We start from the raw sequence: 11,807 nt of genomic DNA, 5'->3' as shown, positions 1-11,807 counted from the left end.
GTGCCTTTCTCAGATCAGAATGAAAATTATCCTAACTATTAGTTCAACCTCCACAACATTTAGTCATTTGTGCACATCATAGTAGCAATTTCTCCTTCCTCTGAACAAATTGCAAATGCTTTTGAACATGTATCAGTTGCTTTGTCATGTCAGTCAAAATGAACCATACTTATGGATGCTGAATAGTCGTTCCCAATAAAACTAATAGTCTTCATTTAATTGCTTGAGTCATTACATACAAAATTGGTGAACTAGTTATCAAATTCTGTCACAATGCTGTAGAATTGCAAAGAGCATATACCATAAAACTGTGAAACGTACATATTCAGTATCTTGTACTCACTTACTCCCCTAACTACAGCAATTTGTAACTTTACTGTAGTTTTCAAATGGCTGTACAAGTACTGTATAGTGCTGTCTTTTTCAGGTAGTGTCACCGAGTTCTGACCTTTTTTTGCATGGGAAAACACAGAGCATAAACTGTCGTAATGAAAACATGACAAAGCCATTTGACTATCTTGTTCATAAACAATGGTGTTAAGACTTCTCATTTTGATGACACTGGCAGTTTCATTGACATAAATACTTGCTTTTGAGGAATGGACTATCCATTTTGAACAAGTGACGTGCTTTTGAAGGTTATCCACTATCACTGTAAAAAAAAACCTATAGAATTTACTCAATTTATCTAAGGTAACAATTTGCATCTACTTTGGTTGGGTAAATTTCAATCCGATATTTTGAGTAAAGACTACCTACATTCAACAGCTATGAAATACTACAATAAATTAGGTACATTTTACATACACATTTTACATACAAATTACTCACAATAATTGGGTAATTTTAACTCAAGACTGTTAGGCATTATAAATCTACTTAATAATTCTTAGTAATAATTATCTAATATGACTAATTAACTATTAACTATTCAGGGAAGGTTAGATTTACTAGAAGTTATTTTCAGGCACAGCAGATAGTATTGATCAACTTGTTTATTCAAGCAAACAGATTCACAATATATTTTTAAACAATACTGTGAAAAAAACAAAAAAAAACACACTAGTGTTCCACTATGGAAATGAAAAAATAAATGTATGTACAACTCAGAGTGTGTGTGTGTGTGTGAGAGAGAGTGTGTGTGTGTGTGTTTGTGATAGAGTTTGTGTGTGCATATGAGAGAGAGAGAGAGAGAGAGAGGGTGTGTGTGTGTGAGTGATTGAGAAAGAGTGTTTGTATAATAGAGTGTGTGTGTGTGAGTGAGAGAGAGCGCGTGTGTGAGATTGAGAGAGAGAAAGAGTGTGTAATAGAGAGAGTGCGTGTGTATGTGAGAAAGGGAGAGTGTGTGTGTGAGTGAGAGAGAGAGAGAGAGAAATGGAAAGAGTGAGTGTGTGTGTGTGTGTGTGTGAGTGAGTGAGTCAGTCAATCTCAAAATCTGACACGTTAAACACACATGTAACCAACATTGTTAAACACACAAGTAACCATGACACAGAAAAGTCTTCTGCAGCCTGGTAATATTAAAACAGAACATTTAAACCTCAAAAAAAAAAAGGGGAGTGCGTATGTGTTTCTTTGTTTCTTTGTGTGTGTGTGTGCGTGTGTGCGGGCATGTTGGTCACATTCACAGCTGTGTGTGTATGGTTGGTGTGTTTGTGTGTGTGTGTGAGTGTGAGTGTGTGAGTGAGTGAATCTCAAAATCCGACACGAACATTGCCAAACACACATGTAACTATGACACAGAGAAGCCTTCTGCAGCCTGGTACCAACCTCAAAAAAGTGACTGTGTATGTGTTTCTTTGTGTGTGTGTACGTGTGTGTACTGTACGTGATTGTTCAATTTTAACCAGTGTTTAAAATCACTCTAATAGTTTGATTTTCAGGCTGTGGGCTTTCTTGCCTAGCTTCGCCCCATCAAGCTCCAGAAAAAGTTTCTGGAACACCTCGAAGGTGTTCTCCAGCGTCTTCGGGTATTCCAAGTTGAGGGCATAAACTAACCCCATCAAAAGAATGCATGCCCTGGTGCGGTTCCCACATCTGGACAGCACTGTGTTTCCCTCAATAACAATGGACACCTCTTCCTTTTCAGGGGTGACGATCACCTTCATTGTGTGGTTTGTGTGTCCCTCAGATTGGTCCTCCATGTTTAAAAGAAACAAATAAAAGCATTTGCATTTTTAGAGTATTAACAATATGCTATTCCAATACATGTCAGTTGTGTTGGAGTGTGTTGCATGAATATTCGGTGTGTTTCGCAATCTAGGGCCACCGTAGAACCCTGTGTTAATCAATCATTTAATAACATACCTGGTACTGGAAGAGCTGTTCTTGCTGTTCTCCAAGATACTCGATAAGGCAGCAGACAACGGCATCCCTCTTTTTGTCAATGCTCTGGGACTGAAAAGAGATGCATTTTAGTGAGAGGACTTATAGTTGAAGTCAGGCGAAAGAGGAGAGGAGGACAAGGGGGGAGAAGGATAAGAGATGTGAAACGGAGATGTGAGGACCGGAGAAGAATATGAGAAGAGGAGGAGAAGAGAGTAATAGAGAAGGAGGAGGATGATAGGAGATGAGGAAAGAAGAGGTAACACTTTATTTTAAGGTTCATATGTTAGCCACTAATACATACCTAATTAATGCCTGTATTAGAGACTTGTAAGGCATATGTTAGGCAACAGCAATCATTTGTTAGCCATGTATTCACAAATTTCTTGTTCATGATGAATTAGGCATTCATTCTTGATATAATCTTAATAATGACCTAGTAAGCCTTGATCTCTACTTACTAATTTGTACTTAGTCCCAAAAGAGAATATGTATAACCCATTAGTATACTGTCTGAATATATCCCGAATAGTGGGAGAGCAGTTGTAGAATAAGCTCAACTTCATTGCTGTACTTTCACTGCCCAGGTTGCTGTGACAAACAGCACGTAACAACTGGGAGATAGGCTCCCATTCTAAAGTGGAATCTGTTCTAAAACTATTCAGGATTTATTCAGACAATATACTAGTGGGTTATACATAGTATCTTCATAACTACACATAATACATAATTACACACTAGGCACGTGAAGGAGAGGAGCTGGCCTGGTTTGGTTTCCTGTGGGTGATATCTGGACAAATGTGTCCTTAAAGCACCCCATGTCTTAAAGGTGCAAGGGCAATCATGATAAAGAGAGGATATGGACTGGTTTTGACCAAAATGTCCATGTTGCAATCTATAATGCTGCAATAGATCCAATCGTTTTGATGTGGTGAAGCTACAAACTTTGCACAAGCAGTTCATTTGAAGCACTCACATACCGTTTTCTGTTCTCTTTCTCTTCTCTCCTTTCTCTCTTCTCTTCTTGTCCAACACCTGCAATGGACAGGGCAGACAGGCAATGATTGTTAGTTGTCATGATTCCAAAATGTTGACTAATATACACAAAAGATCAGAAAAAGTTGACAAGGGAATTTAATCCTGGACATAAGATACATGTTGCTCCACGTATTACACACACACACACACACACACACAGTACATGCATACCCAGCAGTAACATTTTCTTATTTTATTCATGGACATAAGGTTTGGATGTGGTGAAGTTACATACTTTTCACCAACAGTTCATTTATAGCACTCACGTATGCCGTTTTATTTTCTCTTCTTTTCTTTTTTTGTCCAACACCTGCAATGGACAGGGCAGACAGGCAATGATTGTTATAGTTGTCATGATTCCAAAATGTTGACTTTAATATACACAACAGATTAGAAACAGTCGACAGGGGACATTAATAAGATACATGTTGCTCCACATATTACACACATTACACATTTGATGCTTTTCCAGCACCAACAGCTGTTGTAACTGATGTATATCAAAGTGATAATTTAACTTCGTCACATTAAATAAGATGTGAATGAACGTGGGGTTGTATCACACGGATTTGGCTAGGGCAAGACCCCAAAGACCACTCGTTAAATAGGCTAGTACTACTCAAAGTTTTTCAGCTAGCCGACAGGCCAACTAGCATTTTAAGCTAACGTTAGTTTGCCTTGGACCGCTAAATTTATGCCCAGGCAGCGGCTACTGTACATTTTATGTTAGCCAGTGTTCACAAGCTTATTGCGTATTTGAGACTTCAACTTATTCGATACATGGATAGGCCTATGGATTATGTTCATAAACACACATTATATTCACAATCACATTCAGGACTAGGTCCACGCACTCGAGGCCAAATAGCTAGGCTATTTCGCCCTGTTGAACCGTGTTGAACTTGCCACTGCTCCCACCACTTAAAACGTTGACGTTTTTCACATTCCTGATATAATAGGCCTATATAACAGCTACACGGTAAAGTTTACAGGAATCATATCATTCTTGATATAATAGGACATAGGCATATATAACAGCTACACGGTACAGTTTACAGGAATCATAGCTTACCATCAATCCAGTAACTCCATCAGCCGACGAGTGAGCACATCTCCAACCGTCGTTCACATGCGCATTGTAGCCTAGAGCAAAACTGATTTCTTTGGGTATATTTTATTATAGTTTTTTAGGTAGACGTTGTTACTGTTAAAAAATAAGTAGTGTAGGCAGAATTTACCCAATTTTTATTATTTTACCTGCTGATTAATAAAGGCAAGTACATTTTAACCAATTTTCAGGGATTGCATTTACCACCCCCCAAAATAATTTTTTACGGTTTTGCAGTTTGCACTAATTGTTTTGAGAACATTTGTTTGGTGCTATTCTCACATCACTATTAACATTTGCACAGCAGTTAGTGCATTTCTCAAAACAATTAGTGCAAACTGCAAAACCTAGTGGATGACCTGCAAAAGCACGTCACTTGCTCAAAATGGATAGTCCATTCCTCAAAAGCACGTATTCATGTCAATGAAACTGTCAGTGTCATCAAAATGAGAAGTCTTGACACCATCGTTTATGAACAAGATAGTCAAATGGCTTGTTCATGTTTTCATTATGACAGTTCTCTCAGTGTTTTCCAATGCAAAAAAGGGCAGAAAAAAAGGTGACACTACCTGAACATGCTCAAGACAGCACTATACACTACTTGTACAGCCATTTGAAAACTACAGTAAAGTTACACATTGCTGTAGTTAGGGGAGTAAGTGAGTACAAGACACTGAATACGTACATTTTTACTGTATGCTCTTTGCAATTCTACAGCATTGTGACAGAATTTGATAACTAGTTCAACAATTTTGTATGTAATGACTCAAGCAATGAAATGAAGACTATTAGTTTTATAGGGAACGACTATTCAGTATCCATAAGTATAGTTCATTTTGACTGACATGACATAAGCAAATGATAATGTTAAAAAACAGCAGAGAATTGTATGAAAGCAACTGATACATGTCCAAAAGCATTTTCAATTTGTTCAGAGGAAGGAGAATTTGCTACTATGATGTGCACAAATGACTAAATGTTGTGGAGGTTGAACTAATAGTTATGAGAATTTTCATTCTGATCTGCAAAAAGCACCAAAGCGACTGAGAAAAACTGTAATATAGGCATTGAGCTGCAACCAAGAAGTAACACTTATCACTGTATACCGCAGTTACTTTACTGTCTCTTCACTAGCACACCTAGAGTTCCCCACTGAAAGACCCACTTCTGGCTTCTTTGAGCTCCATATCTGGATTTCTGACGTTTCATTTAATCTTCTCAAGAGTAGTGAGTTTTATGGATGTAGTAGTACAGCACGTTAACAGAGTGAAAGTGGGTAGGGAGGCGATGTAGGAGTTACATTCTCATTTCCTGCATTTTCGGCGTTGAGTCTTGCATGCACAGACTAGCATCTCAAGGCAGCTGTCTGGACTGGGACTCGGTGCCATCAGTACGGGTGCAGGGAGCTCATGTGTGGAGCTTTGGGTATTTCTCCATATCCCTGTTTGATAGTGTACTGTCTGTGCGACTTAAGTGCGGCTCGAGTCCGAGTCTCAGACTCGAGTCCCCATCTCTGTGCAGAACCAATTTTGTGTTTGCTTCCTCATGTGTGGATTTCAGGGGTGCCAAATCAGTTGTACTTTTTAATGGCTTGACCTCAAGTTCCTCTCTAAATTCCCCTGCAACTACAGTTTCTTTATTTTTAGGCACCTGCAAACACAGTTCCTCTATTAGAAATGTGCCAGTTCTGCTTTATTTTCTGCTAGTTATAAGTATAAGTATATATATAAGTATATATACTCTTTTACAAGGATACAAGGATACAAAGACGTTTATTGTCACATGCATATAGTTACTGGATGTAAGAAATGCAGTGACAAGGAGCACCCAAAAGCAACAGGGGCAAGGAAAAACTCCCTTACTAAGGAAGTAACCTTGGGCAGATCCACGGCTCAAGGGGCTAACCCAACTGCCAGGGGTCTTGGTGTGTGTGTTGGGGGGATGACAAGGGAAATGGGATAGTGTGCTGTGTATGTGGGGAGAGGGCAGTGTGCAATATGTGTGTTGGAGAACCTTCCTCATGAGACAATGTGCTGTGTATTGGGGGGGGGGGGTGTATTGGGCGGGAGTGTGCTGTAAGTATGTTGGCGATATGTGTTGGAGAAGCTTCCTGATGAAATAATGTGCTAGGAGAGAGGGGGGGGGGGCAGTATACTGCAAGTATGGTGAAGGGACTTACTATTGCAAGCAGAGTACTGTATGTATGATGTGAGTGATGATAGTGAAGATGTGTGTGTGGGCGGGAGGGGAGTGGAGCAGTGACTGTGTGTGTGTGTGGGTAGGTGGGGGCAGTGTGCTGTAAGTATGTAGAGGATGTGTGTTGGAGAAGATCCTGAAGACAATGTGCTGTGTATGTAGGGGTGGGGACGGTGCAGTGTGCAGCAAGTATGTAGAGGAGGCTTACTGTAGCAAGCAGTGTGCTGTATGTATGTGAGGTGATGACAGTGATGATGTAAGTGTGTGTGTTTTTTTTGTGTGTGTTGGGGATGGGGGTTGGGGGGGCAGAAAGGCTAGGCAATCAAGGACCTGGGTAGATAGATGGAGGAGAAATCAAAAATAATAAATAAAAAGTTCTATGGAGATCAAGTCAGATATGTGTGTGTGTGTGTGTGTGTGTGTGTGTGTGTGTGTGTGTGTGTGTGTGTTTTGACGTGTGATGAAATAAGAAAATAAATAAAAGGTCTGTAGCATAGGGAGAGGGATGTAAAAGTGCTAAAAGTCATGTAGGTGTGTGTGTGTGTGTGTGTGTGGGGGGGGGGGGGGGGGGGGGTGAGTTCAGGGTTGGGAAATGTTTGAGAGTGCTGAGGAGTGAATGTGTGCAAAGTCAGTATGTGTGAGTTCAGAGTTTGGATTTCCTGGGGATAAAAACTTCTCCTGAGTCTCTCAGTTCTGGCTTTGTGACTACATAGGCGTCTTCTTGATTTCAGCGGTAGGAATAATCCATTGTTAGGATGAGGAGAGTCCTTCAGAATCTTTTGGGATCTTAGGAGTATACTCTTCTGGAATAGATATCTTGTAGAGCAGGGAGTTGAGTTCTTATAGTACGTTCAGCTGAGCGCACTACTCTGCAGAGTACTACAATCTCTAACTGTGGAGTTCCCATACCAGGTGATGATGCTACCAGTTAGAACACTCTCAACCGCTGAAGTGTAGAAGGCCTTCATGATGGATGTAGAAACTTTGAATTTCCTTAGCTGACGAAGGAAGTAGAGTCGTTGTCTGGACTTCTTCAGAACATATTGAGTGTTAACAGCCCGCTGATCATTAGTGGTGTGTAACTGTAGTTCTGCTGCTGCCTTCTGTAATCCACTACCATTTCCTTGGTTTTATTGACATTCAGTGTCAAGCTGTTAGATTGACACCACTGTGCCACCTCATCAACCTGATCCAAATAGAGCTGTTCATTGTTGTTACTAATCAGGCCCAAGATCACTGTGTCATCTGCAAACTTGATGATGGAGGTATGACTACTGTTGGCTTTGCAGTCATGTGTGTAGATGTTGTACAGCAGTGGACTCAGAACACAGCCTTGGGGAGCACCAGTGCTGATGGTTAATGTGTCAGATGTCAGACCCCCCACTCTAACCACTTGTGAACGGTTGGTGAGAAAGTCAAATATCCAGTGACAGGGTGGTGTTCAGTCCTAAGGCCTTCATCTTTGTGACCAAGGTGAGAGGTACTATTGTGTTGAATGCTGAACTAAAGTCAATGAACAGCATCCTCACATAATTCCCATTCCCCTCCTCCAGGTGAGTTAAGGTGGTGTGCATGAGGTTTGAGATGGCATCCTCTGTAGACCTGTTGGCTCTCTAAGCAAATTGGAGGGGGTCGAAGGAGGCAGGGAGGGATGAGCAGATAATGTTTTTCACAAGCTTCTCCAAACACTTTCAGGGCTACTGGGCGGTAGTCATTCAGACATGATGGACTTTTGTTTTTCGGTACTGGAACAATAACAGACTGCTTGAGGCAAGTAGGAACTGTCTCTTGAGCCAATGATGTGTTAAAGATATAAGTGAACACAGGAGCTAACTGAGCAGCGCAGAATTTCAAAACCCTGTTAGAAATTACATCCGGTCCAGCAGTTTTTCTACAATTAACCCTCCTAAAGGCATTGCTCACATCGACCTCAGAGACACAGAAAGGTGCATCCTCACCTTTTGATCCTGTGAGGGAAATTTGGTCTCTGCATTTATCCCTGTTTATTGGTCATTGGACCAGCATTGGACACAATGCTGCAAGCCTTTGCACAATGTCTGTCAACAGTACAAACTCTGAAACATATCTACTGTCTTGAAACATATCTACTGTCTTGAAACATATCTACTGTCTTGCAACCAACCCCCTCCACACAATAATAACTTTGTAGTTTGCTATGCCACATAGAACATAGTGCTTGCACATTGTTTATTAGAACATATTTAGTCATATTGACAACAAGACAAAACAGTCTTGACATTAACAATATGGACTGACAGTTTCATTGGTATAAATACTTGTTTTTTAGACATAAGCATTATGAGCAAGATACATGTTGCAGGTAACTATGTGGTGCAGTTTACACTAATTGTTTTGAGAAATGCAGTCACTGTTGTGCAAACATTAGTGATTTGAGAAATGCACCAAAGAGAAAAGCTGTTTTATCACTCTATTGTGTAACATTTCCATTCCAGTGAGTGAAGGTGCCATTTGCCTCACTGAGATCACAGATCACAGAGTGTATTAAGAAGACATCTCTGGCTTCCTTCCTCTTTTCTCAGTAACCTCTTGATGAACATTTTCACAACAGGATGTAGAAGATCACAGTGATACTATGATTAGATAGCAGTTTTTAGGTCACATATGTGCACTGAAATAATAAGTATACAGCGGTATTAGCTCGTTAGTCACACTTACCAGTAACTATTCATCTAGTGAGTTGATGGAGTATACCTTTAGGTGTTGCACATATAATGCGATGAGTATTAATGCATTGCACTGCAGTACTGTATGTAATGCAATGCATAGGGTACAATTAAATGTGCAGGTGCTTTTTGACAGTTGACTTTTGTTAATTATGTTAAATTAGTTTTTTTTTAGTTATCAGCTTGTCAGCTGTTGGTTTTTGCGACATTAGCTACATCTGTCTAACTCCAGTGTTATACTTCAATGGGTCACAGAGTAGCTTCCTGAGGTCATGTTCTATCCCAGCATGGGGGTTAAGGACAGAACAGGAGCATGTGTCTCCTCCAGTGGTTTGATTATGGGCCTCCTCTCTTGTTGGTAGTTGTGCAGCAGAGTTAAGTTCAGACCTGAGCTAGAGGTAGCACTCCATCACTGCTCTGGTAAACTCAATCATGCAGAGACAGACTATCAGGGATGATTGGTGAAGATAGATTTGAGACACATTACTTTAAGTCTTAAGATGTGAGACATATTTTTTCAGTGTAATATTCATGCATGAAACCATGATTCGCTTGGATGAAGCATCTCAATGTGATGTCAATTTGATTATGTAATAATCTTAGGGTAATTGTAATTATCATAATCCATACATGATTTGCTCAGAGACTTTCTAATGAGGAGACACAGCACTCAAAAAATCCTCTATAGAAATGCATGGGTTAGTTTGGCAGCTGTCTACACATATCACACCCCTTCTGCGGCAAAACGTTGACATGTGAATACATTGAGCCAATCATGTGGTGGGTTGTGAAGACATCGTGCCAATCATGTGTTGTGATCTCGCCGCTGGAGTAAGATTGGTGTCGTGAAGCCTTACGCACGCACATTTCTGTCAAATTAGATGCCCGATAAGTGCCCAAAAAGGGTTGCAATATGGCCGCCAAGTGGAGGGACTTGCCTATTCTCAGTAGCTAAATATCAGTTTTGTCAGATGAATTTGAAAGGAATACACACAAGGGGGAAGTCTGTGTATGCATGTCTTTATTCCACAGATGAGGTGAATGACACTGCTCCTGAATTTTACAGAGTACAAACTATGGATGAGGACAGCACAAGGCCAAATAGGGTTTCTTTAAACTGTAAGAGCAAGATAACACCATTAACCAACTGTAACTAAAGGCTAATCAACTCGATACATACAAAATAGAAAACATTTGGACAAATGAGCTCACCTCATTTTGGCTTTAACTGTGCTTTAAGTACTGTTTGATCCAACACAAATAGTTACAACACAACCTACAGCCAGCTTTCATTCAAACTAACAATGAAAAACATTCAATTCATTCAGTGGTCAGTTTAAGCATGGCTGACATTGCTTCTGCATACAATATGGCACATATGTATCCCACACATATACAGTACAGTAGATCACTGAGCAGGACATTACACTAGAACAATAGAGTACATAGACAAGCTTTTACACTTTTTTTCCACGTGAAACTTATTTTAAGTTCACTTCAAGATGTATGAATGACACAGCATGGTATGACATTTGTGTAGTTAGTACTATTTCCCATTATGACACACGGAGGAAAATGATCAATAATTGAATAGAGCATTGCATACAACAATGTAACTCCAAGGCAAACAAATATCCACAGAATATACTGTGCAAGATTTGACACAATCAGTACAATCAGTCTTTTATTATTTATTAAGACATCATGGGGTACTTTCAACAAACAGAATACTTTCAACTGTTAAGCAGAGAACACATGGCAGTCCTAAAAAGAAAATGCAAGCTTACAATGATCAGAAATGAATATTTCCCATTATAGCCAGGTTTGGAATGATGGCCCCCCTGAGTTATATGCTTATTAAGTAAAATGGACGGTGGTCAATTTAAATGCACCAACCAATGCATAGTGTTGCAGAAATCAATGGCTAAGTATGGAGAATTAGGTCTTTCAAGAAGTTTTCAAGTCCTTTCAAAACAGGAGGTAAAGTAACTTGACGGTTTGACGGACACACTCCAACATCAACAGGTTACATGTTTTCAATTCGAATGACAGACAATGTCTAAACAGACTTAACACGGAGATGCTGATGTGCTGTACTGGGGCAGCACCTTCACATGGTGATCTATCTATGTGCTCGAGAGATGGGGGTGCTGCGCACGGGGCAGCCAGTGGACTGGAGACACCCAGTGGGTGGAGATGGACACTCATGGGTGGCTCTGTGACCACTTCAGCAGGGAGTCGGGGGGCCGGGGGTAGTATCCTGTAGTGCTGGGCTTGTCTGGAGAGAACCGTGGGAATTTGTAGTCCAGAGGAAGATCTAAGAAAGGGAAAGAACATCATCAAAGTAAAAATCCTTAAAAAGGGCCTAGATGAGAACATCAGTCAAACCAGCAAGCTAATAATAACAATGAATAAATAAATAAACAAATACATCC

The 11,807-nt window shown here is 40.2% G+C and overlaps 1 protein-coding gene and 1 long non-coding RNA gene across 2 annotated transcripts in view; both read right to left on the bottom strand.

The window, feature by feature from the left end:
* Positions 1-1,919: 1,919 nt before the first annotated feature.
* LOC143109922 (uncharacterized) lies at positions 1,920-3,675 on the bottom strand. Its single transcript, XR_012984006.1, has 4 exons — positions 3,630-3,675; positions 3,306-3,360; positions 2,308-2,397; positions 1,920-2,138 (listed from the first exon to the last, which is right to left on the bottom strand). It is a non-coding gene; the product is annotated as an uncharacterized LOC143109922 (long non-coding RNA).
* Positions 3,676-10,376: 6,701 nt separating this feature from the next.
* Positions 10,377-11,807, bottom strand: part of nt5dc1 (5'-nucleotidase domain containing 1) — a 51,330-nt gene continuing 49,899 nt past the window's right edge. Inside the window, exon 12 of the mRNA XM_076273161.1 lies at positions 10,377-11,689. Coding sequence (XP_076129276.1) covers positions 11,577-11,689 — 113 coding nt within the window. The 3' untranslated portion in view covers positions 10,377-11,576. The remainder of the gene's footprint in view (positions 11,690-11,807) is intronic.

The sequence above is a fragment of the Alosa pseudoharengus genome, unplaced genomic scaffold (assembly GCF_046254945.1).
Source record: "Alosa pseudoharengus isolate Yale_2024_CS ecotype anadromous, Long Island Sound unplaced genomic scaffold, YU_APseudo_1.1 YU_APseudo_1.1_scf_7, whole genome shotgun sequence".
Classification (NCBI taxonomy): Eukaryota; Metazoa; Chordata; class Actinopteri; order Clupeiformes; family Clupeidae; genus Alosa; species Alosa pseudoharengus.
The sequence above is the reverse complement of the archived record's forward strand: the minus strand, read 5'-3'. Positions and strand labels throughout refer to the sequence as shown.